The sequence below is a fragment of the Phyllobates terribilis genome, unplaced genomic scaffold (assembly GCF_046119375.1).
Source record: "Phyllobates terribilis strain yellow unplaced genomic scaffold, ASM4611937v1 Scaffold_2__4_contigs__length_985480577, whole genome shotgun sequence".
NCBI lineage: Eukaryota > Metazoa > Chordata > Amphibia > Anura > Dendrobatidae > Phyllobates > Phyllobates terribilis.
Window position 1 is genome coordinate 144,129,076 of NW_027362762.1, and position 20,359 is coordinate 144,149,434.

The 20,359-nt window shown below is 44.8% G+C and overlaps 1 protein-coding gene across 2 annotated transcripts in view; it reads left to right on the forward strand.

Annotated features, from left to right (window-relative positions):
* The first annotated feature begins 11,539 nt into the window (after nt 1–11,539).
* The window catches only part of SOAT2 (sterol O-acyltransferase 2), a 37,998-nt gene continuing 29,178 nt past the window's right edge, over nt 11,540–20,359 (forward strand). For both annotated transcript variants that reach the window (XM_073662933.1, XM_073662934.1), the window contains exons 1-3: nt 11,540–11,851; nt 17,117–17,169; nt 19,000–19,127. In XM_073662933.1, the coding sequence (XP_073519034.1) occupies nt 11,722–11,851; nt 17,117–17,169; nt 19,000–19,127 (311 nt within the window). In that variant the 5' untranslated portion in view covers nt 11,540–11,721. The remainder of the gene's footprint in view (nt 11,852–17,116; nt 17,170–18,999; nt 19,128–20,359) is intronic.

The window sequence follows — 20,359 nt, forward strand, 5'->3', positions numbered from 1 at the left end:
CAGTTGGTAGAACCTACAGGGATGTGGTTGTATAGGTCCACCAGATCAGGCAGCTTCTCAGGCCACAGACTGCGTTCTTCCAGGGGCAATGTTTTCAGGAGGTCTATCACCACCTGGTTCATCTTCTCGCAGAGTCCATTAGTTTGTGGGTGATAGGGCGTTGTTCTTATCTTCGTGCAGCCATACAGGTTGCAGAACTCCTGGAAGACTTCCGCTTCGAAGGCTGGCCCTTGGTCTGTCAGCACTTGGTCCGGGTACCCGTGTGGACGGCAGAAGTGCTGCTGGAAGGCTCTAGCTGCTGTTTGAGCCGTTAAGTCCTTGACCGGGACCACCACCAGGAACCGGGAGTAATGATCTACGATTGTGAGGGCGTAGACATACCCAGATCTGCTTGGAGCCAGTTTCACATGGTCCAGGGCTACCAGTTCCAGTGGCTGTCAGGTGATGATGGGCTGCAAGGGAGTCTTCTGGCTGGCACGGTCCTTCCTTCTTAGGTGGCACGGTCCACAGTCTCTGCACCGCCTCTCGATGGCTCCTCTCATGCCTACCCAGTAGAATCGTTCACGCAACAAGAACTCCAGCTTCTTCCACCCGAAATGTCCTGCTCCGTTGTGGTACGCCTCCAGAATCATAGCCGCGTCTCGTCTGGGGACCACTACCTGCCAGGTCAACTCATGTGTTCGAGAGTTAACCATTCTCCGGCACAACTTCTCCCTGTAGAGGAACAGCCTACTTTTCTCCTTCCACAGTTGCTTAGTCTCTTCTGGGGCATCTGGGTCCAGACTGGCATCGGCTTGGGTCAGCATTTCCTTCACCAGACGGACTGCAGGATCACTGTCTTGCGTCTCCGCCCAGTTGTAGTGGGGCAAGGGATTGAACGTCGCGGAGCGCCTGTCCTTCACACGGTGGGAATACAGGGTAATCCCATGACGGTGGAACGCAGGGAGCTCAACTTCTTCCAGATCTTCTGGATCTTCCCCTACGTCCGGTAAGTTCGGCATTCTAGACAGGGCATCCGCGTTGGCATTTGAGCGTCCTGCCCGGTATTTGATGGTGAATTCAAAGTTGGACAGGCGAGCTATCCATCTCTGTTCCAGAGCACCGAGCCTTGCAGTGTCCAGGTGTGTCAACGGGTTGTTATCCGTGTACACGATGAATTTGGAGGAGGCAAGGTAATGCTTGAAACGTTCGGTCACTGCCCACACTACTGCCAGGAACTCCAGCTTGAATGAGCTATAATTCTCAGGGTTCCTCTCGGTGGGTCGTAGCTTTCGGCTAGCGTAAGCGATTACTCGTTCTTTTCCTTGCTGGATCTGGGACAGCACGGCTCCTAGCCCGATGTTACTTGCGTCCGTGTGGAGGATAAAGGGCTGGCTGTAGTCTGGATATGCCAGGATTTCATCCCCCGTGAGGGCCATCTTCAGCTGGCAAAAGGACTCCTCTTCCAGCTTTTCCCACCTGAAGGGCGGCTTCTGGTTTTTGGCTTTTCGAGATTGACCTATCAGGAGGTCCTGCATAGGGGCTGCCATTTTGGTGAAACCGGGAATGAATCTTCGGTAGTAGCCTACCAACCCGAGGAACTGCCGCACTTCCTTTATGCTGGAGGGTCTTGGCCAGTCCTTAATCACGGTGATCTTATCAGGGTCAGGAGCCACTCCGTCAGCACTCACCACGTGTCCCAGGTATTGCACCTTTGGTTTCAGGAGGTGACACTTGGAGGGTTTCACCTTTAGGCCGTAGTTTGCCAGAGCTTCGAACACTTCTGCCAGGTGTTTCAGGTGGTCCTCGTAGGTCTTGGAATAGACGATGACATCGTCCAGGTATAACAGGACCGTCTCGAAGTTCCGGTGTCCCAGACAGCATTCCATCAACCGTTGGAAGGTTCCTGGTGCGTTGCAGAGCCCGAACGGCATACAGTTAAATTCGCTGAGACCCATCGGGGTGGTGAATGCGGTCTTCTCTCGGTCTGCCTCTGCTACAGGAACCTGCCAGTACCCGCTAGTGAGATCCAAAGTAGAGAAGAAATTAGCAGATTTTAATGCAGCTAAGGACTCTTCTATCCTTGGTAACGGGTACGCATCTTTGTGTGTGATACGGTTGACCTTCCTGTAGTCTACACACATTCTCATAGTGTTGTCCTTCTTTTTCACTAAGACTAGTGGAGCTGCCCAGGGGCTACAGCTGTCCCTGATTACCCCAGCCTCCTTCATGTCTCTAAGCATCCCCTTGGCGTGTTGGTAGTGTGCAGGGGGTACGGGTCGGTATCTCTCCTTTATGGGAGGATGGTCTCCCGTGGGGATGTGGTGTTCTACCCCCTTTACTCGCCCGAAGTCTAACGGGTGTTTACTAAACACTCTCTCGTACTCTTGAACCACCCGATAGACTCCTTGTTTCTGGTGTGAGGGAGTGGATTCGGTACCCAGATGTAGTTGCTGACACCAGTCCCCCACTGGTTTCTTAGAGCCGTTACCTTCCTCTGGTTGAGATGGAGGCAAGGGTTCCACAGCCTGTACAGAATTCTGGTTTATGGTGAACAATTTAGCTAGCGTGGCATACCGGGGCAGGTGTACTTCTCTCTCACCGATATTTATGATGCGAACGGGCACCCTCCCATGGCGTACATCGACCACCCCCCGTGCTGTCAAAATGGTGGGCCTACTGTCTGAGTAGACGGGTTCTACCATTGCTTGGTAGTCTCTACCTCTTAGACCAATAGCTGCCCGGCACCAAATCATCATCTCACTTTTTGGGGGCATGGCAATAGGGAACGGGTCACACATTCTCACGCTACCTATCTCACCACCAGATAGTTCCACCTGTTGCCGCTTCATCAGTGCCCGGATCTCTTTTTGGAGCACACGCTGCTGGCCGGAACTGGCGTTCTTGGCAACCTGCTGTAAAATGAGAATCACCTCTGCAAGATAATTTTCAATTACATTGGTTCCCAGGGTGATTCTAGGGTGACTCTCATGACGGTCTATGTCCACTATAATCAGTCCTTGTGCCGCCAGTTCGACTTTACCGATTTTAATGGTCACCTCCTTGAATCCCACCTGCGGCACGGGCTGACCATTGCTGGCGATGATACTCAGGTCGTCGTCTGGGTAGCGGGTTATGTCCGAATCATTCCAGTACTGCTTGAAGAGCACGTACGGGATGGTGGTGACCTGTGACCCAGTGTCTAGTAGGGCACTCATAGGAATGCCATCCAGTACCACAGGCAAGATTGGACGTCCCCCTACGTATTTATCACGCCAGTTTGATGGGCCTGATGGTCTTATGCCTGGGGGTTGGCCCTCTACCCCAGGTTGTGCCCGTTTAAATGACAGTACCTTGCCACATGTCCGGGTTGATTGCAGCGGCGGCAAATAGGTCGTCCGTCCTCGTTGTATCGATTGCTGGGTCTTCCTCTGGCCGGTGGGGTCCTCCTTGGTCGGCGCCACGGGATGTCCTCCGGTCCGGATGCCAGCTCGATCTTCCCTGCAGTAGAAACCTGTAAAGACTGCACAGTTAGGGTTAGCGCGGCAACGCTTTTAGTTAGCTCTTGGACCTGATGGTGCAGGTCTGTAGCCGGGTCACTGTTTAAAGCCTGCGCATCAGCTCCCACAGGCCCTGCAGACAAGGGCGCCGTCTCCTGGTGATAAGTGATAGCAGGGCGCCTGTGGGTCACAGCGCCACCTGGTGCCGGTTCTCGGAGCACCCGGATGGCTCTGTCCTTGAACTGTGCAAAGTCCAGGTCAGGGTCCTGTAAGGCCATTCCCCGCAACTGGGTTCGGTGGGCATTGCACAGTAGACCCTCAATGAATTGTTCAGTCAACAGCTTATCTTCATTTCCCACGCTGTCAGGGTCTGCCTGCTTAATGGCTCTCAGGGCCTCTTGTAGGTTTAGAGCATAGTCTCTTATACTCTCATGTGCCCGTTGTTTGCACCCATAAAATCTTAGTTTTATTTCGGCTGAGGTGCGGGTGTCAAATGTGTCTTTCAGCCGGGTTAGTATGTCTCTGACAGTCCTCTTCCTCCCAGGTGGCCAGGACTTTACCTCCCTTTGGGCTGCCCCGATTAATTGGGCCACCAGGATGCTCACTTTTTGCGCCTCCGTGAGGGGATACACCTGGAAGAGGCTATCCAGCCTTTCTCTGAAGTCATTTAGGGTATGTGACTCCCCTGAGTACTGGGGTAGCCAGGCTGCCCCCGGGATATAGGGCATGGTGAAAGGCATGACCGCAGCAGCGGTGGCGCTGGCGGCGGCTGTGGCGGTGAAGCTCTCCTCCGTATCCGACATCCTCCTCCCCCCTAGTGGACCGTGGCCTACCTTGCGATGATCCTCTTCCGTAGGCCGCGGCTCCGCAGTGGATCGTCAGGGTTGAGGACCTTCCGTCGCGCTCCTGTGAAGTCGGCGTCTGCTGGGCTCCTTCCAGGACCTTACGCAACGTCCGGACGTGAGGCGGGGCTTCAGTTCTCGCGGGCTTTCGGAGTCCACGCCCCTCTTCTTCCCGCGCGGCGCCCTCAGGATGGCGTCCAATGGCGGGAAAACTCCACGGATGGCGGGAAGAAGGCAGAAGATGGCGTCGGATGGCGGGAATCGGCTCCAGATGGCGGGAAACGACTCCGGACGGCGGGAAACTTCACCACAGGTAAGTATAAAAGTCTCTTTTTCAGGCACGCAGTACCCGGTGGTTGCGGGCACGAAATCCTGCCGACTACGCCAAAGTTGACTCGCCCCCTGGGCCAGTGCTGTAGTGCGGCGCGCGTGCGCGCGGGGGATACCCGGAGCCGGATCCGATGGGGGTAGTAGTCTTCGTGTGGCGGTGACCCGGTCCGCGCCCAGGGTGGTCAAACTAAGTGGCAGTTATTGGTATGATGGTATTAGTGTCCGACTACGCCACCCGTTGAATGCGGTTATGAAACCGCCGCTGCAGGGCAGACCGCTGAGGCCGGTGGTATAGGTGTGCAGCAATGTTGATATAACCCCCAACGGGAGAGGTATGGCCTCAGGGCAGCGGATGTGGATGATGTTGGGAGTGATGGTGTGGATGTCCCAGCACTAACAGTGCGACAAGGAAGCACGGAAACGCGAGGGTACAGTTCAGGGCCTTTACTGATGGTACAAGGCAAATTCCCCCGGGAGTACTGGCTAGTAGTTGGGGCCTGGTTAGTCTGCGAGTAAGCCGGAGTTCCCCTGGCCAGGTGGAGTTGTAGGCCTTCCCGTTAGTCTGTACCCTTCCTGGCTACCCTGCTTTCAGCGGTTACAAGTAGCCCACGTCCCTGGGTATACCATGTGGTGCTCACCCGTATGGCTGGTGACCTGGGGCCTCCTGTTAGCCTCCGCTCTGGGATGGCGGTGCTGGTCCCTTCGTTGTGACTGAGCCTCCGGGCTTTTATGGCCAGAGGACCTGGAATCCCCTGCCGGATGGATTCTGCTGCTGGGTATATCTTAGTCCCCACAGCCTCGGACTCCTGTGTCCGGTTTTAGTACCTTCTCCCAGGGCGAGCTCTGCACAGCTCCAGCCCCTGGCGCTTCTCCTTGGCTCCTACAGAGCTCCTGATGTCTATCTGTCCCTGTTTCTGCGTGTCCAGACCAGACTCCGTCTCTGTCTGGAACTCCTCTCTCTAACCCTGCCTCAGCCCCAGTTTATGTAGGGGAAGTTCTTCCCCTCCCAGGACTGGGCAGGAGGTGTGGCATGCTTAGGATTCCTGCCCAGGAGACCTCCCACCTGCTCACAGACGTAATACTGCTATTACTGTGGAAACCAGACCCCTGGGGTGCCACATATGTATTCCCTAAAATACTCATTTAGTGGGGGAAAAAAACAACTTACCTGCTGTTTTCTTCCCAGAGCTGTATTCTCTGCAGCCATACCTGTGCATGGAATTTATTTTCAGGATGAAAACAAATATATCAATAAAATGTATTCACATCCTTGGACTTTATCCAGGTTTCTTGTGTAACAACATTGAATCACTGGAGCGGCTCTGTCACCTTATTTGGCTTCACTGCAGAAGGACAGTATATCACATGTCTGGTGTGCCGGTGTGTCAGATCCAGGGATTCATTCACATGGTGAAATCAGAGGTGTATTTTGGATGAATCTGTAGAGGTCGTAGCCAAAAATGTAATTTGACTGCGCCATCAGCACACAGCCTTCAGGTGTTTTTAGGGCTCGTTCAGACAAGCGTATTATACCGTCATGTTAAAATCAGATAACACACTGACAGCACATAGGACAATGTTGTTCAATTAGGCTGTTAACCGGTTCCCGACCGCCCACTGTAGATAAACGTCGGCGCTTGCCGGGCTCTGTGCAGTGCCGACGTTTAAAAACGGTGGGTGGTCTCGCAGTGCTCAGGACCCCCAGGGTCCTGCAAGCACTGCGATTCCGGTGCAGAGCGTTAGCTCTGACAGGGTACATCATCGGGACCTGATTAAATCAGGTCCCAGTGATGTTAACCCTTTGCTGTCTTCTATATGCTGTGATCTATAGTGATCGCGGCATATAGGAGACAGCAGGAAGAGAGGGGGTCGTCTTACTTACCTCCGAAGACCTCCGTTTCGTTTGAGGACCTGGGGTTGCTATGGCAGCTGGAGGTCACATGACCGCCTCCAGCTCTGCCATATATGGTGTCCTTCCTGTCTGACTTCAGCCTGTATGTAGCTGAAGTCAGACAGGAGACTCTGACTGAAACAGTCAGTGAAGATCTCATATAATGTAATATATGTGTATTACATTACATGAGATCAGTGATCAGAAAAATAAAAATTAATGTCCCATACAGGGACTAAGTAAAAATGTAAAAAAAAAGTTTTTAAACTATTAAAAAAAAAAATCACAAAATAAATAAAAATAAATAAATAAAATATTAAACCAATAAATCCGTAAATTATTACAAAACCAAAAAAAGTACACATATTTGGTATCGCCACGTCCGAAACAACCCGAGCTATAAAACTGTCACACTAATTAACTCCTTCTGTGCACACCGTAATAAAAATAAATAAAAAACGGAGCAAAAAAATATGCTTTTTCATCATATCGCCAAACAAAAAGTGGAAAAAAATGCGAACAAAAAGCAGAATAGAAATAAAAATGGTACCACTGAAAACGTCATCTTGTTCCGCAAAAAACAGCCGCCATACAGCTCCATCAGCCAAAAAATAAAAAAGTTATAGCGCTCAGAATAAAGCAATGCAAAAAAAATATTTTTTTTTCTATAAAATTGTTTTATTGTGTAAAAGCGCCAAAACATAAAAAAAATACAGTAAGTGTAGTATCGCTGTAAACGTACTGACCCGAAGAATAACGCTGCCTGATCACTTTTACCACACGCAGAACGGCATAAAAAAAAACTCAAAAAACAATTCCTGAAGTGTTTGTTTTTGTTAACTTTACCTCCCAAAAAACGGAATAGAAAGCGATCAAAAAATGTCACGTGCCCAAAAATGGTTCCAATAAAAATTTCAACTCGTCCCGCAAAAAACAAGCCGTCACATGACTCTATCGGCCGAAATATGGAAAAATTATAGCTCTCAAAATATGGTGATGCAAAAACTAGATTTTGCAAAAAAAGCGTATTTTAGTGTGTGACAGCTGTCAGTCATAAAAACCCGATATAAATCTGGTATCTCTGTAATCGCACCGACCCGAAGAATAAAGTAATCTAATCAGTTATATCACACTAGGAACGGCATAAAAAATAAATAAAACAAATATTATTCACCTGCTACTGATTTGTTTATTATGTCTCCCAAAGATCCCAGTAAGGCTCTGCTCACATTTATCCTGTGCTCTGCGCTGAGCACTTACACCAGAGTTTCCGTGTAAATCGCTGAAATACGTGATTCAGCCAGAACCCATGATGGAAGATTCCCTGTAATGAGGCAGATATAGGCCACTGTGGATGCCGTCTAGCCTGGGATCCCACGGTGTCATTTGTTTTAGGCGTGCATAAAAGTGCGGTTGGCCACAGTTTTGTGCACTTCTGAAAAAAAGGACACCACTAAACAGAGGCCAGACGGAGTCCAGAGTAACTCTGCTGCCTCATTACAGTGAATGGATCCTGCAGGGGTTTCATCTGAATTACATCACTTGGAAAATTAGATGGAAACCCCGATGTAAGTGCTCAGCCTAGAGCGCCGGATAAATGTTACGTAAAATGTTCCCAATAAAAGCTTCAACTCAGTCCTCAAAAAAAGCTAGTCCCCACTCAGGTCCGTCATCTGTTAAAAATATAAGGGACTTCCAAGTTACTGGTAGCAGAAAGGCTCTGGAAAAGCAAAATGGTCCTTGCCCCCCAAAAGAAATTCAGAAAATTTTGTGCTCCCAAATCCAAATGCCTATTCTACAATAATTTGTTCTCCAATTGTCAAATAGCGCTCCTTCCCCCTCAAATCTCACCGTATGGCTAAGTGGTACGATACAGCCACATATGGGGTATTGACACTTTTAGAAGAAATTGTGTGACACATTTCGGCACCATTTTTACCCATTGCCCTGTGTGAAAATGTAAAATCTGAGGGTAAAACATTTTTTTGTGGTAAAAATATAATTATGCTTTTTTCACTGCCCAATGGTATAAATTTAAAAATTAAAAAATGCTCACTACTTCCCTAGATGAATTCCTTGAGAGGTGTAGTTTACAAAATGGGGTCACTTGTGGGGGTTTCTGCTGTTTTGGCATGTCAGCGACTCTTCAAATGTGACATGGTGTCTGCTGCCTATCCCAGCCAACATAGCGCTTCTTTCTCTTCCGAACCCTGCCGTACACCAAAGCAGTGGTTTTCCCCCACATATGGGGTATCGGCGTACTCAGGAGAAATTGTACAACAAATTTCATGGTGCAATTTATCCTGTTACCCTTATGATAATGCAAAATTAGGGAATGAAAAACATTTTTTATGGGAAAAATGTGAAAATTTTATTTTTACGGCTCAATATTATAAACTTCTGTGAAGCAGCTGGGGGTGCAAGGTGCTCACCACACATCTAGATAAGTTCCCTAAGGGGTATAGTTTCCAAAATGGTGGCACTTGTGGGGGGTTTCCACTGTTTAGGCACATTAGGGGCTCCCCAAATATGACATGGCGTCCGCTAATTATTCAAACAAATTTTACATTCAAAAAGTCAAATGGCGCTCCTTCCCTTTCAAACCCTGCCATGTGCCCAAACAGTAATTTGCCTCCACATATGGGGTATCGGCGTGTTCAGGAGAAATTGCACAACAAATTTCATGGTGCAATTTATCCTGTTACCCTTATGATAATACAAAATTAGGGAATGAAAAACATTTTTTGAGGGAAAAATGTGAAAATTTTATTTTTACGGCTCAATATTATAAACTTCTGTGAAGCAGCTGGGGGTGCAAGGTGCTCACCACACATCTAGATAAGTTCCCTAAGGGGTCTAGTTTCCAAAATGGTGGCACTTGTGGGGGGTTTCCACTGTTTAGGCACATTAGGGGCTCCCCAAATGTGACATGGCGTCCGCTAATTATTCAAACAAATTTTACATTCAAAAAGTCAAATGGCGCTCCTTCCCTTTCAAACCCTGCCATGTGCCCAAACAGTAATTTGCCTCCACATATGGGGTATCAGCGTGTTCAGGAGAAATTGCATAACAAATTTCATGGTGCAATTTATCCTATTACCCTTATGATAATGCAAAATTAAGGGATGAAAAACGGTTTTGTGGGAAAAATGTGAAAATTTTATTTTTACAGCTCAATATTATAAACTTCTGTGAAGCACCTTGGGGTTCAAGGTGCTCACCACACATCTAGATAAGTTCCCTAAGGGGTCTAGTTTCCAAAATGGTGTCACTTGTGGGGGGTTTCCACTGTTTAGGCACATCAGGAGCTCTCCAAACGCAACATGGCGTCCGCTAATTATTCAGACAAATTTTACATTCAAAAAGTCTAATGGCGCTCCTTCCCTTCCGAACCCTGCCGTGCGCCCAAACAGTGGTTATCCCTCACATATGGGGTATCAGCACGCTCAAGAGAAATTGCACAAAAAAATTTGGGGTCCATTTTTTCATGTTACCCCTGTGAAAATAAAAAAATTGGGTCTAAAGTAACATTTTTGTGAAAAAAGTTAAATGTTAATTTTTTTCTTCCACATTCCAAAAATTCCTGTGAAGCACCTGAAGGGTTAATAAAGTTCTTGAATGTGGTTTTGAGCACCTTGAGGGGTGCAGTTTTTAGAATGGTGTCACTTTTGGGTATTTTCTGTCATAAAGACCCCTCAAAGTGACTTCAAATATGATGTGGTCCCTAAAAAAATGTTTTTGTAAATTTTGTTGGAAAAATGAGAAATCGCTGGTCAACTTTTAACCCTTATAGCTCCCTAACAAAAAAAAATTTGGGTTCCAAAATTGTGCTGATGTAAAGTAGACATGTGGGAAATGTTATTTATTAACTATTTTGTGTGACATATCTCTCTGATTTAAGGGCATGAAAATTCAAAGTTTGAAAATTGCTAAATTTTCAAAATTTTCGCCAAATTTCCGATTTTTTCACAAATAAACGCAAGTGATATCGAAGAAATTTTACCACTATCATGAAGTACAATATGTCATGAAAAAACAATCTCAGAATCAGGGGAATACGTTGAAGCGTTCCAGGGTAATTACTTCATAAACTGGCAGTGGTCAGAATTGAAAAAATTGGCCTGGTCACGAAGGCAAAAACAGGCTCTGGCACGAAGTGGTTAAGATGACAATAGGTCTGTGTGAAAAATCGCAGCATGCACTAGTTGCTTCCGTTTTTCGGATGAGACTCACCCATTCAAGTCTGTGGGTACGCAAACAAAAATGAATACCGTACAGATTATCTGTATTATATCCATTTAGTGCAAATACGTTGCAATTTTTATAAGAAACTCTATTGGTTTATGCACATTTATAAACTGTTGAGGTATAAAAACAAATGCAATACAGATGTAAAAACAGACATATTTATGGAATATGAATGAAAATCGGACACGTTGTCGTACGCTCATCTTCATCTGGCCTTGCATATACACTTAGTCCTGGGGTAAGTTGACAGTTTTTTTAAGGCCACGGCCCCACTATCAGTATTTGGTCAGTATTTTTTCTCAGGAGTGGGAGCCAAAACCAGGAGTGGGTGATAAATGCAGAATTGGTGACTTGTTTCTGTTATACCTTTTCTCTGATTCTTCCTCTCCTGGTTTGGTTCCCACTCCTGAGAAAAAATACTGACCGAACACTGACCGAAATACTGATAGTGGGGCCGTGGTCTTATGAGGGGCTGCCACTTCATAATGTATCTTGTAAAATAAATGTAGATATAACTAACTGCTTAATGCTCTGCAAAACTACAACTCCCATCATGTCCTCACAGCTCGTCAGTTTCACGACAGCTGGAGGACATCAGGTTTACGGGATTACTGCTCTAGGTCAATTAATGCCTCATTGGTATAGAAAGTGGTATATCTACAAGGATCAGATAAGATATGGATTTATAGCTCACCGTGATCCACCAGTACATATTTCCCTTTTAATCAGATAATTTGGACAGATGGAGCAAAGTTCTCCTGGGCTCCAAAGGTTACATGGGAGAGTTAACCACAGGTTTTAGTTTATTAGAAGTCTTAACTGTTTGGTGGCAGGAGAGAAGGAGATCCCGGTGATCACACACAGGACAAGGGTTAATAGTCTCTTACTCTCATTAAAAGGGAGTACATGGGACTTTGTCCAGTCTCCGAGTATGAAATTGTGCCTTTGGGCTCCATCTCCGCAGTCAGACACCATGACGCCTACTGGAGACACGGCAGAACCCACCGTGCGCCACAGAAAGAGCAATCACACTGAGGATGGAGCTGATAAACACCACACTGGTAACTACGGGGGCCTGTTCAGCATGCAGATAAGATGTGGCGTGTGCAGCCTACAGGGAATGTAACATAGAGCTAATCACTTTTCCTGTGTCATATAGTCAGGATAGTATGAGTCTTGTATTATGGTCCAATGCCCGAGCCAAAATTGACCATTTTGATGCCCTTGAGTATCTCCATACAACTTTTTTGAAATGGTAAATATTTTTTTTTAACACCAACTCGCGACAATGGAAACGATGCTTGCTATTAGAAAGGTCAAGTCTTACAATTTGTTGGCTCATTGAATGCAATGTATGGACTGATGGAATTTGCTGATAGCTCATTGATTTACTAAGTCAGTAGGAATACTGCACTCCTGGATAAGTCTGTGCTCGGGTAGGGTCCCAAACCCAAATCCGTAAATAGAAAGAATCCAGCACTTGATTGGGGGGGCTATGGTGAAATCAGATGAAAAATGTATTATGTGGTCCAAACTGTGTACAATGCATAATGTTTTGGTCTTATATAGACCTTTTTCAAACATACACTGTAGAAGCAACATAAACGACAAAAAATCACATAGTAAAATTAGCATAAAAAATACCAAAGAAAAACAAAACATAGGAAAAACCGACATCATGGTATTCATAGGCAAATGATATTCGGGAGAACTATATACATATAAGCATATACATAAGAAACAGCGGATAAATCTCCAAAAACCAGTGTAGCATCAGTAGCCAACCTTACAGTTAAATGGGTAAATAGTCAAAAAGCAACCAACATTAGATGTACACCATAGGTAAAGCATTATACTAGGGGAAAAGGTGGGATAATCATAGATGCCTATCACATAGTATGATCTGGAAACTAAAATCTACATAGCACATTATGGATAAATATCACATGCTGAGCACCTAGGCGTGGGTGATAGAGCAAGGCAGGCCAATTAGGTAATGCGAATCTCAGATCACTGGCATAAACTATGTCGCATCATGCTGCAGCCAATCAGTAGCCACTGATCAGCTGCGCCGCTGCAAAGGGCTGAAAACAAGAGCTGGGCTGGTGCATTAGAATAAAAAAAAAAAAAGCATCCATTTGACTTCCCGCTCAAGTCACCTGATCGCTGCAGGCGATCACAGGTCACAGGGGTACAGCTGCTGATGGAATGGTGACTTCTCCACATAGTCCGTCAGGAGAGACCTGCGCTGGATTCAGCTGGTGACACCAGATGAATATGTCTTGGTTGGTTATTTTTTTTAAAGCCCCAAGCTCTTGGGGAATTTTTTTTTTTTTTTTGCCAGGAGAACTTTGAAAGCAGGACTTCTTTGTGAGGTACACATTAATGTTTCTCCTCTGCTGCTGCAGTAGAATCTATAGATCCACATGTATAGTTCTTCACAATGGCTACAAGAGGCATATAAATGTACAGGTGTCAGTAGGCACATGATGACCAGTGGCAATACTATAGTGGGTACAGAGGTTGCAGTCATACCTGGGTTCTGGAGCCTATGGGGCCCAAAAGGTCTCTTTGGACCATGTGGGAAGACTAATTGCATTAAAGATCCATGATAGTCGATGGCTCTATCGACAGTAACAATAGAGATCTATGTATATCGCTGGATGTAGCTATGACATCCGGAAGTCAACTTCCCATACTGCTTACCACTGTAACGAACAGTATCATTGGGACCTAATACTGAGGGAGAAATGTGCCCATATTATGCCTTATTTCTATAAGGCCATGTTCAGTATTTGGTGAGTTTTTTACCTCCGTATCTGTAAGCCAAAATCAGGAGTGGAACAATCAGAGGAAAAGTATAATAGAAACACATCACCACTTCTGTATTTATCACCCACTCCTGGTTTTGGCTTATAAATACTGAGGTAAAATACTGAATGTGTGAACACGGCCTAAAACGTATAACCACCTTCTCATCAGAGACTTTGCAGTTTATATCTAAATATAAACCATACATGCCAGCTCTTCTACACTGTCTAACTACTGGAAAGCAGGGAGACCCAGACTCCCAAAAGAAACAAGCAATTCTCAGGTGCCCCAAGTTTTTTTTTTTCTTAAAATAGTCAACTCTACATCACTCCTTCACTCCCGAGCCCACTGCTGTTGCCGGTGGCAGTGAGTGGGAAGAAAGATTACCAGATGGAAGAATGGACTGGGGTCTCAGTTACTTCAAGGGGGGTCTGATCTGGGGGTTTGTATCTTTTATTGTGGTTTTAATGAAGGGGCTGTGGTTCTTTTATCTTAGGGAGTTTAGTTTGGGGTGAGGGATGGAGTCTGTATTACTTTACAAAGTTCTGGGGTCCATATTTGTTTAGGGCATCTGACCAAGGGTCTATTTAGTTGGGCTTATAATATATGGGGGGAAATGCGCTACTTGTAACTTAAATCTTGTAGATTTGAGGCATGTCCAATGCAAATAGGTAAAACATGAGGTGTGCCACTTCATACTTCGCCTTTCAGAATCTCCCTGATGTCCCTTTTCCAAAGTGTCCAATTATGCTATTAGCTTTAATATATTTCATTAGCAAGGTCAAATTCGCTTCTATAGAAGTTCAAAAAATTGCCGAAGACCTCTGTCTGTATTAATTTCTAGAAGTGTTTTCTAAAAATGGCCAAGCACCGCTTTGTCCATCCACTTACATGGGAGTTCTGAAAAAAATTGCTGTTTCTAGCTCTCTCTATTCACTCCTATAGGAATTCCAAAATTTGCCCATCACACTTGCTGGCTCAGCCATTTTCACAACTCCTACAGAAGTGTATGGAGCGAGATGTGCATGCTCAGCCACTTCTCCATTTAATGCGCTACTGTATCCTTGGGATAAATGCAGGTCCCATCTCTAAGACTTTGCACCTCTAGGGCTTTTATTTCATATCCTATGAATCATAAACGGCCAAGATAGTGTAATGCAGCAGCTTGCTAGCATTACTGTAAATGGTCCAGGATGTGTTTACCGGACCATGTACCTTCCCCTTTAACTGACTGGTCACATGACTGTGACATCACCCAGGTCCTGTATGCACAGTAAAGCTCTGTACACAGGACCTATACACACAGCTGACTGATCACATGACATCAGCAAGGTCCTGTCAGTATGTGGCTGTCTGTGCACAGCATATATAAACCCTGCTTAATTTGAGACAGGTGTGTTCGGTGTGAGAGGCGTGAGGCCTGTTCCCCATGTGTGTGGGATACCGTGAAGCCTGGCAGCCTGAAGGCAAAGGCTGGATCCTGTGCGGATGCTAGTGGCCTTGGAAGGCAGCGGCTTTGGAGTGAAGCCTGGTACCTGAAAGGTCGAGCCTGGATCCTGTGTGGATGTCAGTGGCCTTTGAGGGAGAGCCGGCTTGAGTAAGAGTCCTGAAAGGCAGAGCCTGGATCCTGTGGGGATGTCAGTGGCCTTTGAGGGAAGCGCGGCTGGAGACCCCCACCTGGGAAGCTGCAGAGCCACAGTGGTGGCGGAGTAATGGACTGAGACAGCTAAACCCGGCAAAGGTAATACCCTGTGTTATATGGACATTGTGATATGAACATTGCTACTTTATTACCTTGCTGTAAGCTGTAACCTGGAGCAAGTGGGCCTGTGTGCCACTTGGCTCATGAATTGTGATGTGTGTAATATGCCGGTCTGCCACTTGAGAAGCTCCCGGAGGTGATAGGTGTAAACATGCCCGGAGTATACTAAGATGGACTGTGTGACTAGCGGTTTATGCCGAAATAATAAACTGCATTGTGGTGAAAAACGTAAAGACATTGCACGTGTGCATTGATTGACGCAGCGAAGCGAGTTACCACCAGTATGATGACTAGCGCTGCCTTACAATAGGAATACCCCTTTTCAGGTTTAAAAAAAAACAAAAAAAGTGAGAGCGAGAAGAACGACTTGCTTATATGCCTTGTGAACATACCCTTTTTGGGAGAAGTGTCTACAGTTTTTCTTTTCCTGAAGCATGTCCGGAAGAGTTGTTTTTTTGTTTTTTTTTGTTGTTTTTTTACGCTGTGTATTTTTGAAAAAATGCAAGTAACCTATTTTACTTAATGGGAGCAGAAATGCTGCAGAAAATCTGCAACATCAAAAACTCACCAAAAGCTCATTGTGGGAACATAGCGCAGCCTTAGGGTATGTGCGCACAATCAGTATTTGCTTGCAGAAATTTCTGTAGCGTTTCTGCAAGGTTTTGCACCTCTTTGCAGCTGCGGCAATTACGCTCGTTTTTGCCTGTACATTTGCCATGCGTTTTTTCAAAAAAATGCTGGCAAATCTGCACAAAGAATTGACATGCTGCTTATTTAAACGCACATGACAACCTGTCAGGAAAATTCCTGATTATGTGCACAGATCTTGCAAATTCCCATAGGAAATGCTGGGATAAGGATTACAATGCGTTTTTGGCCCATTTCTGCGTGGAAGAAACGCACCGTGTGCACATAGCCTTAGAGTCTACAATGCAGCTGCGACAAAAGGAACAAATCCGGGGGTGCCACCCAGTAATCCGAAGCCAAGGGAAATGCAACACTGGTCCTTTTGAATAGCTCCTCTAATCAAGCAGGGTATCCCACGTGGGTGAAAAAGCATGTGGCAGATGATCTCCAGTCTTTAAATACCCAAGTAGTGGCACCAGAATCTGGCCTCAGCAGCACACCCTAGTTCTTCCAAGACATGGCACCAACAAGGACTCCCAAACATGTCTTTTTCTCCCTTCTTCTTGGGATCAGCCCCCTGGTTGTTATTATGTATTATTATAGCACCATTTATTCCATAGCGCTTTACATGTGAAAACGGCGGTATACATATCAAAAACGTAAATAAGCTTTAACAAAACGTGACGGCGACTGGTACAGGAGGAGCGAGGACCCTGCCCGCGAGGGCTCACAATCTACAAGGGATGGGTGAGGATACAGTAGGTGGTGGTTGGGTAGAGATACTCACACCCCACCTCCTTAAACACCTGGTACATTAAATTTAAAGAAGGTCCCTGAAGTCTTGTCTCTGGCCAGTAAGTAATCTTGTGTATCAAGGAGGCCCCCTGCAGAGGGGAACAAGGACACACACGCATACGCCACCAGATGTACGACAGGGAATGGCAATGGAGGACTAATTATGTTATGCCCCATGGAGGCCGACTGGGGTGATACTTTGTTACAAAAAGTTTTTCGAGCGTTAATAAGTCAATAAAATATTTATTTTGGGTGTAAACCAAATGAAACTTTGATGTAAATCTAAAAAAAAAATTGTCATACAATGACCCTTCTCGTATCATCACCACAGGTGGTGTGTCCGATCACTTCAGTGGTCTGTTAGAATGGAAGAGACACATGGAGGTAGGTGAGCTATCGTACTGAGTATACTGGATATATGTATGTGTGCATATTGTGTGATGACATTGTGGATATGGGAGAATGGGTAAGATACCATAACACTGCGCAGGATCACAGTGGCTGAATCCATTGTCTCAGAATACTCCTCTTTCCTCCATCAATTTAAAACAGGATGGTGAGTTGGCCATATGGTGTAAGTGTATGAAATTATTTAAAACTTGATCTCTACAGCACTGCAGAATATTTCTGTGCTATACAAGCCACAGGTAATACAGAAAAGTTTGTGCTCTGTGGAAGTTTATTGTTCTCCCCACAAGAATTTTTGTGTTGTAAATCCACTTCTATAAAAGACACATTGGTCCAGATTCATCATTTTGTATTTTTTTTTTTGTCACTTTCCTTTCATCAAATTTCCGCACTCAATTCATGATATTGTCACAAAGTAAAAATGGGCTTTTTTTTCCTTGGCACCAACATTTGCATTCTTAATTTGAATTTGCATATTGGCACCAAAAAGTAGCAAACATTGCGCCAAAAGTTTGGTGTACTAAAAAACACCCTGGGGAGGAAGTGCAGTTAAGTTGCGCCAAATGTTGTGACTTTTTAAAAAGTAGTTTTTTGGTTGATTCATCAATTGCATCTGGAATTGCTAGAATCTACCCACAAAGCAAAAAAAAAACACAGGCGAGCACATATAAAATAGACTTCAAAAAAGACACAAATGGAATAATGAATTGGTGGGGAAAAAAAAGGGCAAAACTATTTTGATGTGGTTTTTGATACGTCCTTTATAATATGGGGTGAAGCAGTAGTGTTTTTCGTCAAATTTCCACTAAAAAATACTGTAACTTACTAAAAAAAAAAAAAAAAAGCATAGAAAAGCATGATAAAACCTTCAGTGAAACCCAGATTTTTTTTTCAAAATTTGCACAAAGAAAACAAGCCAAATTATTGACACCACTTTTTCAAACAAATGTTGAAAAATGGGTAGAAAACGCACAAAATCACAAGCACTAGAGACACATTTCCTCACTGAAATATAAGCAGGTTTGAAGCATGGATTTTGCTCCAGATTTCATGCCAAAAACTACATGAAAAAACTGTGTGAACTATTCTTGGCGTGTGAACACGACGTCTTTTTCAAGCGGTTTCCATCTTGGAAACTGCCCAAAAAACCTATCTCTAAATGCTCCAAAGAATGAACATATGCATTTCTATGTAAAAAGGACTTGCTGTGCCTATGGTCAAGCTTCTCAATGGGTCTACCAGCTTCAAGTTTGTAAAGACGCTAAGAGAAGTGACATGTCCAGTGCCTTTTACAATACAAATCACTAGGAAAGCTCAAATGGCGCCAGGAAGATGGGCGGACATGTTTCAGAGCGTTTTGCCATAATTTTTGCTTAAAAATAGATAAAAAAAAAAATGCTAGGGGTTTCTTCATTTATTCAATGAAGTGGAAAAAAAACGACCAGAAAGCAACTGTAAAAAAACACAAAAAGTCACGTTAACCATGGGGAAAAACCCTGAAAAGAAAACGCAGGGCAGCAAAAAAAAAAAGGAAAACCGCCAGGAAAAGAAGCAAAAAAACGACATACTTTGGGAAGAAAAAACGCCAACGTTTTCTGTGTGTAAAATTTGTCCGGTTTGGCTGAGCTGTAAAGACGACGTGTGCACATACTTAGTTTGCCACACTGGGAAACATCTAATTACTGTTTCATATGACGCAAGGATTTTAAGCAGAAATCTAGGAAATATTGAGGTGAATTCATGGTGTAGGTTTTGTTTTTTAATGCCTGTATTCCTATGTGTAATGTGACATCTTGTTGGCTCCAGGAGGTAAAGGCAGAACTTTTGGAGGACATGAGCAGCCACATGAAAATTCTCCTGGATAAAGCGGTGACAGAGGCTGTGGAGTCCTACAAAAGGGGGGATAATACTGTAACTACTGGGTTAAAAGAAAGGTAAGTTGTCCTGGGGTGCAAAAATTATTTGGCTTTCTGTTGTAATTTGTAGGTCAGTCTTTAGCATCAGGTTTATGGCATCTCCCAGCATGTGATATATGTAAAAAATCACAGGTTAACTTTATTCTGCCAGTCAGTACAATTGTTACCAGAATTGTATACGGTAGGTTGTTTTTTTTTCTACAAAATAATGTTATTCTTGTGATATACATTCATACATAATTTCTGTTCATGTAGCTGGGTAAGGGCTGTAGTTTTATTGGTACCATGCTGGGCTACATTTTTTTTTGCTTTGAGAGAGGCAATATCTATCGTATTTGTTTTTATTGTTTTTTACTGATTAAATGAGTTTATTTTTTTAACCTCTTTAATTTTTGGGGGTTTTAGATTGAAACATTTTTATTGAGACAGCTTGTACATATTATCAAGTGATGTAACTCTGTATATCCACAGAGACAGTCCTGATGCAGAGGGAAGAAATTACAAATAATGAGGGTTTTTTTTTTCTTACTTTATTTCCTGTATTTTTATCTTCTTCTTTTAGTCTCGCTAAGGCCACATGCACACGTTCAGTTTTTTACCTCAGTATTTGTAAGCCAAAACTAGAAGTGGAACAATCAGAGGGAAAGTATAGTAGAAACACGTCACCACTTCTGTATTTATCACCAACTCCTGGTTTTGGCTTACAAATACTGAGGTAAAAAACTCACCAAATACTGAACGTGTGAACGTGGCCTGATGGGCTTGAACGTTGGTTCACTATATTTATCTTTATTGCCAGAAGTAGAGTTACTGATATTTCTTCTCTTGTATATCCATAATTGGACTAAAGGGGAAACATGGTGTTGGCTTTGCCTCGCCAATATTGCCTTCAAAAGTGGAGCCGCTGCCCTAAAATGGGTAACCCTACAAAACCTGCAATGAAAGGGGTTTTCACTAGATAGTATATGCCATCACGTTCTGATTTTGGGGATTTGGGCTGGCAAGACCCTTACTAGTTGTAAGTCTTGAGTAGTCCTTCCTTAGCGCTGTGCCCTAACTAAAGTTTTCCTTCTCCGTGGCATCTTTGGATCCTGGCTGTGGAGGGAGCTCCGGCTGGGTTCCCTTGCTAGTTCATTCCCTGATCTGTGAGCGTCCCAGAGACCCCCCCCACTGATCAGAAAGGGACGACATATCCTAGTGATGCAAAATGTAGATTTCATGGCTCTTAGTCAGGTCTTTATCACTGTTAT